The sequence below is a fragment of the Buteo buteo genome, chromosome 14, assembly GCF_964188355.1.
Source record: "Buteo buteo chromosome 14, bButBut1.hap1.1, whole genome shotgun sequence".
Classification (NCBI taxonomy): Eukaryota; Metazoa; Chordata; class Aves; order Accipitriformes; family Accipitridae; genus Buteo; species Buteo buteo.
In genome coordinates, this window is record NC_134184.1 from 31,514,517 (window position 1) to 31,531,584 (window position 17,068).

A 17,068-nucleotide genomic window follows, 5' to 3' on the forward strand; every position below is an offset into this window, starting at 1 on the left:
AGAAGAGAAACTAAAAAATGCATTCTTCAGAGAGTTACACACTCACCTTAACAAGGCATTTAACTTTGCGGAATAAACAACAGGATATTATGCACTTGTTCTAAGAATATTCTTTATTCTTTAAATTATTACAGCTTTTCTGAAATACTGCCATTACTTCTGTTAGCTTTTGTAGTTTTCTATGTTAAGACATTGGATATGAATCAATGGACATCACTTGTGGTTTTGAATCTGTTTTTAGCAAGAAAATTGTAGGCATTAAGTAGAGATAGAAATAGTTTTGATGTCAGTGTGTTTTGGGGTTTTTTCTTTACTCTGTACCTGTAAAATAATGCCAGTAAGATTGTACATGGAGGCATATTTCAGTACTTCAGTATATCCAAGTTCACAGAATCACAGAATACTTTGGGTCGGAAGGGACCTGTAAAGGTCATCTAGTATTTGTGATACTGGGGGTTGCCCCGACCCAGGCGCAGGACCCTGCGCTTGGCCTTGATGAACCTCATGAGGTTGACATGGGCCCACGTCTCGACCTCGTCCAGGTCCCCCTGGATGGCATCCCGTCCCTCTGGATGGCATCCCGTCCCTCAGGTGCGTCAACCGAACCACTCGGCTCAGAGTCACCTGCAAACTTGCTGAGGGTGCGCTCGATCCCACTGTGTCCCTGATGAAGATATTAACAGCACTGGTCCCAAGTTAATAAAGTGTTATTCATGTTTTTCATCTACGTCTCATCTAGACAATAAAGATTTTTTGTTCTACTTTTTTTAAGAAGATATTGTTTGTATTTCTTGCAAACACTGAAAATTTTCTTTAATGTCCACATCCTTTTCCCCACCTATAATGCTTTAGAAGTTAAGAAGATTTTATATTTAAGATCCTTCAGACCTAGCTATGGATACAGCAGGTAGAATATGGATTGCAGAAATTGTAGCCTTTCTATCGGAAATAGAAGGAATTTGAGTTAAAGCAAGAATTTAAGTTTTAATGTGACTTTAGGGTTCAGATCCAGGGAGGGAGAAGACTCTGTGTTCTCATGCCATTGCCAATAGGAAAGTTGACAACTCTGCCTCTGAAAAATGTGGGGTTTTCAAAGCACCTATGTTAAAAAGGCTGTATTTTCTTGTGACTGCAGTATTTTAACACATCTTACTTATTACACTTGTGAACAGGTGACTTGAAACATAAAAGCTGTCGTCTTTCACCAGTCTTGTATTATTTTTGTACAAAAGCCAAACTGGTTTTTTGTTTGGGAGTTGATTGATTTAACTGACTCTTTTCACATACAAGGATTGCAATTCCACCCTTTTATTGCTTTTTAAAAGTGCTTGTTAGTGTTTATTACTTAATTTATGTTCTTTTGGTTGTTTACTTATGGATTGTAATCATTCTAATAATTAGATGATTAGATGAATTAGATTATTACAATTCATAATGGTTAACACAGTACAGCTGTTCTTCCCAGCAGGTTGTTTGGTAACTGAGTTAAGAACTAAAATAATATTTTTTTTTTCTTTTTTTGTTTGTAGAATTGCCGTTCAGTTTCCGGAAACTGTCAAACCAACCTTAATGTTTATTATGCATTTTATTGTATTTTTCCAGAGCTGCAATGAATAACATTCAGCAATTGATTATGATTTTAAACTCAGCAACTGATAAACCATCAGATACTCTCATCAGGTATTTCAATGTAAGTGGCTAGAAGGAAGATTTGTGAAAGATTCTTGGAATTATCACTCAAGTAAAATGTACACATTGAGATCTGACACACATGTTTTGGGAACTCCTTTATTAACTATTTCTGAAGAATTACATTTTAATTGGGATGGTTTAAATGTAATTAATCATTTTAGAAAGCACTTCTATCTAATTGATGTGTACTGGAACCTTATAAGTTCTTAAATCTTTTTGTTACTGCAGTAAATATTAAGGTTTATTTATGTATGTATCAGATGGAAAAAAGAAGGGGCTATAAAAGGAGGACAAAGAAGAGAAGGAGGATGTACTCACAGAGAATGTCTTGTGTCCACATTGAGCAGCTTAAGCATATTTCTAATTTTAAAGACATTAATGTCAGTGGTACTACTCACATATTGGGTTAGTTGCATGTGAAACATGATGTTGTAGTTACTAGAAATTGTTGAACATATACAATGATCCTATCTTTTTTGAAATACTCCACTTTTATTTGTGCTAATAAGCTGATTGAGAAATGTTACAAAGTGAAACAGGACTAATGTGATTAAATCATTAAAATGTTTTTGAAGTAAAATGTCCTTTCCTTGCTCTTCCTTCCCCTGCCCTCCTTCCTGTACTTTATTAGAATTGCACAGTGAACCCTAAGGATAGTATCCTGAAAAGAGTGGAAAGTCTTGGCCACATCTTCAAAATGAAATTTGCTGAAGCAGTTGGACAGGGATGTGCTGAAATTGGCTCACAGGTAACTAGCATTTTGGATGAGTATTACTCATTTGAACTCTGTTGGTACTAGCTAACATGAGACCTGACTTATTGACTGTCCTCCTTCGGCACAGATCAATAATGGTAAAAAGTAATAATATTCTTTTCGACTTGAGGAATGGGCATGTATTTTTTTCTAAAGCTCTGTAAAGATAGTATTCAACAAATTATTCTTAATATATAAGGAGCAATAGGAACTAGGTGGAAATATGATGGAAATACTTTCATGGAGAATGGGAAAATTGATGGGCAAAGTACATTTAATAAAACATATATTTGCATTCATTCATGTAACTTAGCCTAAAACGGCACCAGGTGACTCATTTCCTTATAAAATCAGTAGGCCAGCTGTGTTATACAAGGATTCTGGAAAGCAAATCCAACCAAGTTTGTACTCAGCAGTCTCCTTTCTGTCAGCACTGTATTTTATCCTGTTAGCTGTGAATCGACATAAATTTGATTAATCTGTTTTCATGTGGTTGGGGTAGGCACAAACCCGAGTAGCCTTTGAGGCGTCTCCAGTACTATTGGCAAATGGAGCTGGGGACAATGACTTCTTTATGGTAGCTCTTCCAGAAAAAAAGGAGATGTCCTGAATCATTAAAACATGAGAGTCTGCCTGTTGGAGTCTGTTAAAACTTCCTGCAATATTCTTGAATTTCTTCTTTTTTAACAGAGATATAAGCTTGGAGTACGTCTGTATTACAGAGTAATGGAGTCTATGCTGAAGTCGGTAAGTTTAGTACTGGTAGCTTAGTACAGGCATTGCATTTACAAATACTAAAAATATTCACAAGTTTGATTTATGTATTTCAGGAGGAAGAGCGCCTCTCAGTGCAGAATTTCAGGTATGTGCCCCTAACTTGTTATCAAAGTCCACTATTTTAGTGTTGGGACAAGTATTAATAACTTTCTTTTTCCTTAGCAAACTTCTGAATGATAACATCTTCCACACGTCTCTTCTGGCATGTGCTCTTGAGGTTGTCGTGGCTACATATGGCAGTAAGTTGAATCTAAAGTGGTAAATAGCATTGTTATTTATTGATAATTATTGCCATTTGTTCTAATACATAAAATACAGTAAATAGCAAAAAAAAAAAAAGCGCTCTCAGAAATTTCTGAACTAGCAATGATTCAATAAATAGAAAAAGGAAAAAATGTCAGAAGTGAAAGGATGTAGTACTCTTGATAATATTAGTCCATCTTCCCTGCAGGAAGTGCTTCACAAAGTGATGGTACCAGTGCTGAAACAGACTTGTCTTTCCCATGGATTCTCAATGTATTTGATTTAAAAGCTTTTGACTTCTACAAGGTGATTGAAAGCTTTATTAAAGCGGAGCCAAGCCTAACAAGGGAAATGATAAAGCATCTAGAACGCTGTGAGCATCGAATTATGGAGTCTCTTGCTTGGCAATCTGTAAGTAATGCTTTAAAGTAGTATTTGTCCTTGTATAACGTGCATATCTAGAAAAAGGAAGTAGCACCCAATGCTGTAGAATAAGTTGTGGTCTTGTTGAGACTTATTTCTAACGAAATAGATTACAAGAGCAAAACAAGATTAGCTTTGGCATGTCTTCAGGTTTTGAAAAAAAGGAATGTATCAGAAGAAGTCGACATAGCTCTGCTGATTTACGTGACTGTAAGCCAACATCATCTTACTAGTCTGACATGAATCATTAAGGGTAATACCCTTAAACGGTATTTTGGTGCCAAAGACGAGGCAGTAAATTCTATGCTTTCATTGGTAGGTTAATTTTTATCCAGTTGCTCTTCCCACTTGGCAATATGGCCTTCATTCTGTGCATCTGATATATTTGTTAATAGTACTTAAAATATTGATTTGCATTGTGTGTTGCGCTTCAGTTACTTTGGTATTTTTGGATGCCGTTAAAATAAAATGCTGGGAGGTTGGGTTGTTTTTTTTAGGCTGGATCTCAGTAAATCAAACATTGTTTCTGTATATGGCGTGTTACTTATAAACCAAAAATATGCTATTAAAGCCACAAAACAGGGGACTATAAAGACGGGTAATTTTGACCAGAGACACACAAAGCAACCATTTAAGAACCCACCCCATACCTTACCGTTCTGGGAAGTTTAAAAAACGTGGTATGCCATAGGTAATGGGATAGTTTAATCGTGAAGCAAATTTTCTTTTCAGGGTAATCTGCATTTGGTTTGTGTATGACTTCAGAGTTAGCAATTTTCTAGTACGGGTGATGCTTTACCAGACTGTGGGGTTGTACTCCTGGGTTCAAGGAGCTTTGTTGTGCCTGACAGCGGGAGCCCCATCCACCTTCAGGTTTCTAGCTCAGGAGAAGCGTGCTGGTCTCAGGGTTGTATGGAAGCAGTTGCCATGCTCCAGGCTGAATCTTGTACCAGCCAGCCCTTGCCACTCGATTTTTCCTTGCTGATGAAGTCTGCGGACACGTGTGGCTCTCTGAACGTGCCCTGTGATGAAGGTGACCCTTCTTCTGCAGGAGCCAAGGCTTGTGTGTCCAGGTCCATGCTCATCACCACGACATTGTGTGTGCCCCAGGATTTCTGGTGCAGTGCTATAGCTGCTGTACCAGAGCATAAATTTTTCCCTCTGTAACACTTTTGCCTGTTTGGTGTCCTGGGGAATGCACGTGGCCTCTCCATTGCTGTATGAATTTCTTCACAGTTTTGCCATTCTTTGACTAAGACTGCCTGAAAGCACTTGAGGCTGAGAGCCTTTTCCCAGAGCCTACAGAACCAGGGAAGGTGAGGCAGCATTTCATGAGGCAGGCAGTATTTTAAGCTTGCAGGCGTATAAAAAGTGCTAATTTGAGAATTGTAACATTCAGAGGACAAAAGGCAGAGGTATGGATACCCAAGTTTCACTCTCTATGAGCAAAGAGTGGCTCCTGCTACCTTCTGCAAACCAGCTTGAAGTCAGCTTACTGATCAGCAACAAGCCATATCTACTTGTTTCTACCCAGTAATTCAAGCACTGCTTCTGATTTGGACTAGTGGTTTCAGACTGGAAAACCCAAAACATTGTGTTTTCAAAAATTACGGGTGTCGTTGCAGACTTTTGGGAAACAAATTACAATGTCAACGAGCAGCACAAGGTTATTTCAAGTTTTCCAAGTGCTCTGTTTGAATGTATTTTGGTGTATTGAATCTGTCTTCTTGAGTTTCCGGAGGTGTGTGTTTGGCACTGTTTTGGGGTGGCTTAAATAGCTGATTTGAGCATTAATAGAATAGTTCAATTGGAAGGGACCTACAAAGATCATCTAGTGCCAGTGAGATACGTGGAGCGGAGCACAGTGGAGGGGATAAAAAGAAATGTGCAGAACACGCATCCGAGGGCCCTTCTGCTGCATTGACCCGTGTTGTCGTGTCTGCCCTGGATCTCCCCAAGGACAGCGTGCAGTCTCCTTTTGCCAGAGGTTTGTCGTTACCGGGCACGGCGAGGTTCCCTCAAAAGCTGAGGTCCAGCTATGGACATTGGAACCGGGATACGGGCACCCTCTGATTCTGCACCAGCCTCCGTTGCCTCCTCCAGCTGCCCATCAGGGAAAAGCCGTGAGTTGTAAGCAGCAAACTGCACAGTGGCGGCTCAGCAGATGAGTAACGAAATATTTTCTAGGCTAAAATGTCTTGCTGAGTCTCTGGGTCGCTGCAGTGAAGGACCTGAGGTCTGTACGTTGTAAGGCTGCACGCAGAAACATAAAACCATGAGTCCTCTAGTGCGGAAAATCCACCCGTGCCCCACATCTAAATATTGGCTGGTTTAGTCTGAAAAGTGTTAATTTCTTAGCAACAGGAGAAAATGCTTCTGTGGCTGACTTGCAAGGCTGTTGGAAGTCAGGTGTCCCGCTAGCTTTGTTCAGCTAGTGAAGGAAGGAGTGCTTTACCATCTTCTTCTGCAGTTCGTTACCTGGATATCGGCTCCACATAATGATGCACAAGGTTTACAAAGCACCTGCTTAATTAGTAATTCCCTAAAGAAGGGGTAAGAGGTTAGAGAAGTGTAGTTCGTACCAGTAAATCTCTCTTAGCTCCAAACACTTGATAAAGGAGGAGAGAGAAGCCAGATGACTTCTGCTGAGTCATAAAGAATAACTCACCATAGGTGATTGCTTTGGGTTAATTTTAAACAAATTACCTGATAATCCAAAAAAGATGGGTTCTCAAGAAAGTTCAAGTTTCCTATTATGGTTAGAGAGAATGTATTTGTTTTGGAAAGTGTTAAAATGAAGAAAAGCATGGAATGAGTAAAGCTTACGCAAAAAAATTCTAGGTTGGTAAATGAGAATAGAAACATTTGAAAAATACTTACTTACAAATATTTGCATAATGCAACTCTGATTCCCCCAATTATTTGCCGTGTATTTTTGTTTAGTTCTTACCTTCCCCCACAGGTAGTTCGTATCGTTACAAGGGTTGTCTGCTCTTTGGAAAGTCAGGTCTGTATTTATCCTGTCTTTGCCCATTCCCCTGACTGCTTTAGGAAGCAGGACTTCAGTATGAGATTTAAAGGGACTGAGCAATTGAATACAGAATAGCTTGAATTTGTTGTAGTTTTACTTGTCACAGAGCTTTTGTCAGGAAAAATGCCGTGCATAATTTCCCTGAAGAAAAAAAATCTTGACTGAATCTGACCTTTATCTGACTTTGGAAGCTGTATCGAATGATTGTGAAGGATTCTGTTTCTTACTGCTATCTGAAGATAATATATCACTCCTTTGCTAGTCATTGTGAATATGTTTATTGCTTTTGCATAGCTAGCTGATTTAGTCATCTGTACTTCAGGAAGGAGATTAAATTTTTCTAGGTCATCCTTTCTTTCAGCAAAAAAAGGGTAGCCAGACAAAATAAAGGGTGGAAAAATGCTGAAGGTTCTTCTCAATAATTCTTCATTTTGAAAGGGGGCAAGTGTCCCTACTGACAAAATAATGTGGAAAGTACTTCCTTTTCCTTAAATCTTTATTGAATGCTGAAGGGAAAAGCCCCATTTATCCACTCAGATATGATTTACCAGGGAGGTTATGAAGCTTCCAGATGCAGATTCGGTGGAGATCAGTTTAGAATATGTTAATAATGCTGCGTAATTTTTATTAGCAAAATAGAAATATACCGTACAATATTCTTTCTTTACCTTAGAATATTTGTGCTTCATCTCACTATAGTATTTTGGGCACTATTTTAATTTCATAACTTTAAATAAAGGGTCATAACTTTAAAGGGAACTGAAATTATTTTAGACTCAAAATAACGGTGCCTATAGCCTTTGCTTAATTTTTATCATACTTATATAAATATGATCTAAACCCTGGTATAGTTAAAATCTGTTTCCTGTGAAAAAGATAGCTTGTTACCTGCCAGCCTGGGAGTTTGTGCTCAGCATTTTCCATAATTCTGTCAAACTGATCTCTCTTGTGGCCAGCCAAAAAGGTAATTGTTTTGAATATCTCAGATGAAGGTTGTGTGAACAAATTCCAGAATCTCTGAAATTCCTTTAGAGAAATCCCTGTCAACTGCCATGTCACATATTTGACTAAAGTGTCACTGCTTGCTGCAGTGCATTAGGAAGAAAGAAGGAAGAGCAACTTTTCAGTGCAAGCAAATCAAATACAAAGTCTATCAATTTTCACAGTCGATTTTAAGAGTGAAATATCGATAATCTCTGAAATGCATTTGTTTCTGGGATCAGTGTGACTTAGGTTTGGGATTTTTTTTTTTTAATTTTTTTTTTTTGCTGTGTCATTCAGGAAAGTAAACGCCAATGGAGTATCCATCTTTGTTGCCTGTATCTGCAAAGCAATCCAGTTTTATTTCCCTGCCTCTCAGCTTGCACTCCGCTCGTAAGCTGTGAACGGGGAGGAACAAGCAATGTATTAGATTTCTTTCATACCGCTACTTGGAGAACGTGCTTCTTGCAAGCCTTTTCATACGTACAGTAGGTGGAGAGTGTGGCGCGTACACGTGTTCTATTATCATCACGTTTAGCATACTTAAAATAATTTGGGCAACGTTACAAAATACTTTTTCTGCCAGCCAGCCTTTGGTGGGCCAGAGATGTGATGTGTGAAGCCCTTCTGCCCTGTCAAGCTTCAGCTGCCCAGTACTGGGGTAGGGAAGGGGTCTTGTTCTTCTGCCCTGGAGCTGCAGACCAGCTGCAGCCGTGTCCAAAAATAAGGTAACGTGCCAGCCCAGTAAGGCGGGTTAGAGAAAGAAGCATGGCCACACTTTCCTGGTGAGCTCTACAGAGGGTAAAATGTTCTGTTCTTAACTTGTTAACTCATCCACAGCAGCCCTAGGAGTCCAGGGGGTATTCCTCGTAGGACTGCAGTTGTAAAACGTAATGTTCGTAGCTTTTGCTATTAACAGGGCTGAGAGGCAGCCGCGTTGCCTTCTACAGCCCCACGACAGCCCAGGACAGAATGGGAAGGCGTGCCGCGGCAGGCTGCAGGGAGTTCATTCGGGGTCTGATTCGGTCTGCTAGCTTCGACTGGGTTTTTTGGTGTTTGTTTATGTTTGAGGGACAAACGGATATTGAAGCAAAACAGTGCACTGCACTGCAGCTGTTGACGCTGTAGCTTTCGTTGGCTGCATTGCTCTTTAACGCCTGCTATCCTAATTGGTGTTTGTATTTTTCAAAGGAAGAAGGAACGTCAGCATTGATATGGGTTGTGATTTAGACTTGTAATGTGGTTTGGAGTTGTAATGACTGATGCGAGATAAAGGTGGCTTTACAAGGTTACTTCTCTTAATGGTTAAAATATCATCAGAATTAGGCAAGCGTGCTTTGCTTTATTTATAACTTCTTCCACGCAGCATTGCCTGAACTGTGCTCCATAATGCTTCTCCTTTATCAGCTCCTTCTTCTCTGTGGTTTCTATTGTCAATTAAACATTTGCGATGAAATCTACAGTACTGTTTTCTCACATATTGTTGATTTAGTATAACTCAATGTTTGTAATATTTGTCAGCTAACTATGTAGTTAATGTTTATACTCGGATACCTCGTCCCACACCAAAGACTTTTGTTGGTTTTAAATTATGCAGCTCATTGTGGCAGAAACTCCTTCCTGAGGAAAACCATGTATTCCCAGAGAATATATTTTATTGCATTAATATGTCAAACTCGCTGAGCTGGAATAACAGCAGACCTACTTTGATTGTGCAATAAGGACAAAAATATTAAATAGGTATGTTTAAAATTTGCTTAAAAAGTGTTAACCAAATCCAGGTCGGGGTAAAGCTGTAAGAAGTTGCAGTTAAGCAAGTACTCCTTAGTACTTAGGTATGGTACAAGCTTAACTATGCAGCCTCCTGGTCTTTGATTATAGGAGGACACAGTTATTGTGGAGCTCACTGTACGTGAGTGCTTAGTGCCTGTTTCCTTGGATGAAGTGTACAGTTTGAAATTAGGTTTCTGTGCTCCTTGTAAGGAGGAACTGAGCATCTAGGAGTGGGAGTTCGTATAATTTCTTGTGGTATATATCCTTCTCAGGAGTGTTTTCTATTAGGTTTGTGCCTGAAGTCCTACACCTCTTGTGGAGGCAGGTGTCTACATGCAGTCTGAAGTCCTCTCTTTGATTTCGATGTCTTAAGTCATTCCTTTCAAAACTGGAAGAAGTAGGAATAGTTATACTGTCGACATTTTATACAACAGGTTACTGGATAAACTGTTTTATCGGTACAATACCCCTTGTACTGTAAAGGGCCGGCTACTGCCTGCAAAGGGACAATAGTTCAGGCTTGAGTATTGCCCCGCGGTCATCGGCGGTGTTTCATCAGTGTTCCCTGGCGTGTTTTGGCATTTGTCAGCGCTCCGCTGGACGATGCCCAGGCAAGATTTGGGACGTGAACGCAGTCCCTGAGCTGCATCAACTGCTGGTATGGGTTAGAAGTGGAGAAAGTTCAGCTGCGCGGATGCAAGCTGTGCTTTTGCCGCTTGCCCTCGAGGGCAAGTCCTCTTTAGGACGGGCTGTGGCTCGTTGTGTGACTAACAGACGTAGTCGTGGGTTCAACCACGAGGGACTTCAGCGCTGGAAAGTGAATCACGCGTTCCGTCGCTGTCTCCTCTGGGCTCCGGAGTCGTGCGTGTTTCTGCACAGCAGCCGGAAAAGTCTATGTCAGCCATGCTCCTTTCATGCCTGCTAAATTTTGCCTTGCCTTAGATATAGGAGCACCTAATTTGTGAATGAGGGGCAGCCTTAGGCGCAAAAAACCACTCGGCTTACCCAGAACGACAGCGTTTGCACGCACACTCGCTGGCAGGATACGAACCACGGGGGGGACCACACTGGTGTAAAGGCAGGAGCCTCAGGGATTGCAGGCATCACCCATCTCCTGCGATCTTCCGGATTTTAGGCATGGAAGTTGCTATGGACGATGATTTCTAATGTGGAATTTTCTAGGGTTTTTCTTACAGGAGAAAAAGCGTGCGAAGGGTCAGGAAGCTATGCCATTTTATGTGCTCACCATGCTCCTTTCAAAAAAGTTACATTAGGAGGGTGCAGCTTTAACCTTAAAGAAGGAACTGAGAACTGATTTGAGGTTTTCTGTCTGTACATACTAAATATATTTCTGCTTGCATCATGAGTGTGTTCCAGAAGTGTGTGTGATGAGAGAGAGGTCACTGCCACCACTGCTGCTTGGTGTGATATTGCTAAAGGATCATACTGGTTCTGCTGCATGTGCTTGCCTTTTTTTTTTTTTTTTTTGAGGTCATGAATTAGCTCTGACACTTCAGTTGTCACAGCTGTGGCTGGAAAGCCTTCTGTGATTTTGCCTTTTTCATACAAGGTGTATTCTTAGAAGTCTGTAAGATGGTTGCTTTTTGGGTATTTGTGAATATACCATAGAGTATCATACAAATACATACAGGTTTAGATGCTTTTTTAGCCTGAGCATATATATACACACATTTTTAATAAATGCATAAATAAAGTATGTAGTTTCTCCCATGCCTTTCTGGTACTCCTGAAGAGTTTCCTTTTATAGAAATCATACTGTGCTTTTTGAGGCTTGAAACTTTTATCTGCCTTAAGAGCTGAAGGCAAATTGAAAAAACAGGAAGAATACCGAATAATAGTCGTCGCTGTCTGCACCATCACTTTGAAAATCTTCCCTGCCACTCCTGTTTATCGTGAGGATGACTCAAGCTGTTATTCATGCTTGGGTGTTACCATCTAAGCAAATCCTCTAGGCTACTGGAAGAGAAACCAGAACGCTTAAAGCCGAGGTCCTGTGTTTCCTGCTTTCGTCTGTGGTGGCAATGTATTCAGTTCTTGGTAGGCACTCACCAAGTGTACAAAACGCTCACTGGGTTTCTAAGATACTGGTTATGTTAGCACAGTATTAAGGGATTTGTCTGTTGCAGGTATACCAAGTCCGCTCAACCCTTAAGATGCTATTTTGGTTCAAGTACAAACATGACCCAAGGGATTACCTAAGACACAGCAGCTATGCAGAGTTTTCGTTCTGAGAAATTTGAGTGCCATTCTTGATTAAGGATTTAAGTTTTTCTCTACTTCATCTACTGCTTTAAAGTATAGAGTTTCTCTTATTAGGGGAGATATGAGTCCTACATTGTTAGACTTCTATAACTTGGGTATTTCGGCTCCCTCTATACTTGAGACAGAGCTGTACTTCTAGAAAGCAATTAATTCTATATATCTTAAACAGGTACTTTACAATGGGATTATTCGCTTTCTGGAGGCACCTCTCCACTGACTGTAGAGACCATCTGTCTCAATGACAAACCTAAACTACACGTGTAACGTTTGCCTGCTAACGTTAGTAGAAGTGAGTCATATGGTTAATACTAGTTTTCGTCACTGCGTTCCCCCCTTCCTTTCAGCACTGAGGGTGCATTAGCAAGAGGTAGTTATTTAATTACGCCGAGTTTTGCTTTAGGTGGCTACTTGTGCTGACTTACCTCACCCATAGTCACCGTTGTGGATTCTGTTCGTGCAGAGGTTATGTACCGTTACCAGCGTGGCTGCAGCAGCAGGGGATGTGTCACGATCTCTCTGGCTATAAATTACAGCTGTAGTAGTGAGCTGGGGTTTATAGCCTGTGCTCAGGGGAACTTGCAGCTCTGGTGCTGCAGTATAAAGATATCTTGTCTGCGTTGACACTGGTCCCAAGTACAGAGTTAGCCACAGAAATAAGACTCGGTTAACATGATACGTGTTTTTTTTTTTAGTCTTTTTTTCCTTAAGGTTACCCTGATTATTAGGAACATTTTAACAAAAAAAAGTGAAACAGTTTTCTGGGAATCCTTGCTTTTCAAGTTTTTTGGTTTTTTTATACTATCCGATGTTTTGGTGGTCATAGCACAGCTGGAGGACTTTCATTTTAGTCCTACTCTGTTTCTAGATAATTTGAACTTCAAGTTTTCATCTTGCAGCTCTGCATTATTTGCATTGCAAATACTTTGTAGGAATGTTTAAAGGTTGGCCATGAGGAAAAAAATATATTAGAATTCAGTAAGATATGCTTGCCGTTCTTTAATTTTGTAAAGTCTCGCTGAAGTGGGGCAAATTTGATGTGGCTGTCTCCTTAAATACAAAAGTAAATAATGCTTAGGTTACATTCTGTGGCTGTATCCCTGCTGCTTCTTCCTTGGATGGGATCATGCCCTCTAACTTTGTAGTTTTGTAAATCTTTTCAGTGAAACAAAACTGGTGAAATGGGTAGAATGAATTTTTGTTTTGGGTTTTGTTTTGGTCCTGCTTATTTTATGTGAGCCACAGTCCTGAATAACTGTCATAAGCTTTTATTGTTCTTTCTATCCTTATTGATGTGTTATTTGAGCCATTCCGTAGTTAACTTTTCTGTGGAAGATAGAATTAGCTTCTGTTAGGAAGCGAAGTAGGTGCCAGACAAACATTGTAATGTGGAGGGTTTTTCCAGCTATATGCTCAATTTTCAAGCGCTTAAGGGGATAACAGTATCTTGTCAAACTCAAACTGCCTGTTATATGTCATTGGAAGTGGGTTTTTGTCTCTTTGCTTGCTGCATTTTCTTTAAGTTGTTGCATGCAAAAATGCATGGGTTTTGTTTTGGTTTTTAATTTTTTTTTTGTAGGCCAAGTGAGTGCTTTTGTGCCTGCTTTTATACTGTGTAAGTGTTTAGTACTTCAGTTATATGTTTGTATCACTGAGTGTATGTTTTACAGGACCTTTCCAGTAATAAAAAGTCCTTGTCAGGGATGAGGATTCCCCTGTTTACAGCTGTTGAGTAGGCATAGTGTTCACCGTCCTCCAGAAAGGTAATCCCTCTGGATTTTGTCGAAGCTCTTCATCTGGGTTGGGTTTGCTTGTCAGAATGGGTCCGGCGCAGGCTGCTCAGCGCCTGCGGTACAGCTGGGTGCTGTGCCACTAACGTCTGGACCTGAATGCCTGGTGTTCTCCCGAACCCCTGAAAAGAGACGTCAGGCTTACCCAGTTAGGCTGTACCTAGTCTGAACTTGGCTTGGGTAAGTACCGGAGCTGTCATCACCCTGTCCTTCCCGTTTTGGGTGTCATCCTGCCCAGAACAGAGCCTGCGCTTGGCACGCTCTCTCTGTGCCTGCTGCACCTTCCAGCAGCTCAGAGGAACTCACAGATCTTACCTGGACAGAAATAGCTGCTGATTTTTTGCACTTACCCACCCACAGGAGCATGTAAAACACAACATGAGCATGCGGTATATATGGTAAAGTTTCTTTCACGCATAAAAATTGTTAAATAACTTAAGCAGACCGAGAGTTTTCAGATTTGGTTTCATTAACAAAAGATATTTTTGTTAGGGCTCAAAAGGCAGATATTTTGGTACTTGCTTCGCCGTCTGTATTCTCAGTTTTTTGCCATGTTTGCTATATACTTAACAAATTGCTTCATTAAGAAGTAGCTGCAGTGTTGTGGGTACTTTCTTCATTACTTCATAAAAGCATCAGAGTTTTATTATAGATGCTTCCAACTTTAGTCAAGTGTAGTTCTTGATGCTGTGATGAATGGTAAATTTTTTATAATCCAGTATCACTCCTTAGTGACTAGGAGTGTCTTCAGTTCTTATTACATCAATAGCTGCTTTTAGGAAGTGCTTACCAGGACAAACTTCCAAAAATTAGTAGATCTAATTTTGCATAATTTTACAGAAGGGTGATGACTTGCAACTCGTGTACAATTGACTTCCTTTCATAAAGCAGCAATTTTTGCAGAATTCATGTGAAAAGCAGAAGAGTTAACATAGCACAGTTGTTTTCATGTGAGATAATGTTATTCCCAAGATAATGGCATTAATTTTGGGTGCCTCCTGTTACTAGCATTGTTATTTAAGAGGTTTTTTTTCTTTAAGGCAGCAACTCACTGTTTAAAAAAGGTGGAGTTAAGGCAAATATTAAAGCTATGTGTGTGGAAAATTATTCTTTTATCTCTTCATAAAAAGACAGGAACTTCTTGTTAGAGGCCTGCCTTTGTTGTTGCTTGCAGTTTGATTCTCATGTTTAAAATGTAGAAAACTTACCCCTTCTTAGCGCAGGACAGCTTTTAGTTTTGTTACAACTAGGGTGGACAGACTGCTTGTTGAATAGAAAAAATAATTTAAAATATAAATTCTCAGTTCTGGAATTTTTAGTTTTCCAACAAAATGGTAGGTATTATAGAAGACCAGATGATGCGTACAGGCTTCTTTTTGCTTGTCTTAATTTTGTTGATAAATTCAGTTTTGTTACAGGAAAAACTGGGCTTGCTTTATAAGCAGTTGTATAACAGGAACTGGATGGGCGGGAGGCCATAAATGTGCAAGGCTTCAGTGTCAGAGCAGAATTGGAGGATTGGAACAAACTTCTCCATCTAACTTCTTGCAGAAGTATTAGATTGCGCACGCATGGCTTTCTGAATTTGCAGTCATCTTAAATGAACTCTATTGAGTACGTTCTGAAAACTTGCTAATTCAGTGGTATTTATACAATTTTTTCAACACTCTGATAATTGGATAACAAATGCAGTCCAGGCATTTACAACTGGAAGATTTAGAATCATTCTGATTTACATTTTGCCTTAGCTTTTGAAATGTATCTTCTTTCATTTTGTCAGTAATGCTCAAATGCTGGTAACCCTGAGGTATAAATGATAATAGTCTAGCAAAAAAGGGAACTTGTCAGGATTTACAGGTCTGCCTAGGTGCAAGAACCTCATAATATTACATTTACTGCTGGAAAAGTATGAACAAATTGCTCTTCATTGATAAAACTCTTAGAAAATAACTTGGAAGAATAAATAGTGCTAGAGGATACTATGTCCAAGTGGAATTTTCAAAATTATCAGTCTCAAAGTGAACCTCGCTGAGTTCACTGTAATTTTAGCTGAGTTCTTTATGTAATTCTGAAAATCTCATCTTTGGCGATGATGCTGGTTGAAATTACAAACGAAAATCACTTTCTCATTTGCAAGAGATGACAGAAGACTGTATAATCAGGAGTGACATGGAAAGGCTGAATGGCAATCAAGTGCTCCTTGCCTCTTCCAAAAGAAACGAGGAGGCAGTAATGAAACTCATAGGTTTGAAACAAAAGGTTTGGTTCTTTTGGTTTGGTTCCCCCTCCGCACGCACACATACAATGTGAACTTTTTACGGCGGGATGCTGTGGTTGTTAAAAACTTTATATGAGTTCAAAGGGAGGCGGGACGGGCTCACAGAAGGAAAAACGTTGGCGTTGCTGAGGACACAAACACATCTGACCCAGAAGGTCCTGAGATACGCCTGGTGAGGTGGGACAGCACTTGGACGAGAGAAAGCCGTCGTGTGCCTCTCCTGCTGTTACCTTCTTCCCCAGGACCCAGCCTTGGCCACGCCGGGAGGCAGGACTGTCGATTAGCTGAAAATTTGGGGTCTGATCCGCTACAGCCATTCGTATCTTCTACCAGATCTTGTAAGCTCTTTTTCAATCTTTGCATTTCTCTGACTGAGGTTACTTACTGTAGAAATAAAAGTTTGGAGGTTGATTCCGGTTAAGGATTTCTTACCCACCTGAAGTATCATCTATGGGGTTTTTTTAAGCACTTCTAGGTGAAAACTATAAAGACTTATTTGACTTGGTATTTCTTTGAATGTCAAAGACATGTATACTGAGTGAAACAAATTTTGACTTGCGTTCTGTTCCTGAGAAAGCCAGAAATTAAAATTTCAAGCGGAATATAAAAAGTATAAAATGGGAAATATTTTGCTTCTAAAGTAGTGGTATGTTGAGGTATATCAGAGGTGTTGATAGCAAGTTTGTTTCTTTTTCCTTGTTTTTTGAAACTGCTGGTTAATTATCTAGTTATCAGTGGCTGCCTACCTTGGTGTAGATCAAAAAAATGCTCGGAAGCAACCAAATTTTCACTGCTTTTATTGTTATGATAAGTGTACAGTATCTGCACTCTGTAGATGAAGAAACCAGACTACAAAGAACAAATTTGTGAGTTTTGACCCTGAAACTGAACTCCTAACCCTCCCTCTATAAGCATTTGAGTAAAAATAATGTACTTCTAGGAAGTGCTGGATGCAACACATTCAGGTGCTCAGGAGCTCTGACAATATAAACCTTTTTTTTATTTCAGATGCCTAGGCATGACTTAAGAGCATAACCCCTCATCTA

At 39.8% G+C, this 17,068-nt stretch overlaps 1 protein-coding gene across 2 annotated transcripts in view; it reads left to right on the forward strand.

Moving 5' to 3' along the window:
• RB1 (RB transcriptional corepressor 1) overlaps positions 1-17,068 on the forward strand; it is a 78,555-nt gene that overhangs the window by 25,936 nt on the left and 35,551 nt on the right. For both annotated transcript variants that reach the window (XM_075046217.1, XM_075046218.1), the window contains exons 12-17: positions 1,603-1,690; positions 2,324-2,440; positions 3,137-3,193; positions 3,277-3,308; positions 3,386-3,462; positions 3,675-3,877. In XM_075046217.1, coding sequence (XP_074902318.1) covers positions 1,603-1,690; positions 2,324-2,440; positions 3,137-3,193; positions 3,277-3,308; positions 3,386-3,462; positions 3,675-3,877 — 574 coding nt within the window. The remainder of the gene's footprint in view (positions 1-1,602; positions 1,691-2,323; positions 2,441-3,136; positions 3,194-3,276; positions 3,309-3,385; positions 3,463-3,674; positions 3,878-17,068) is intronic.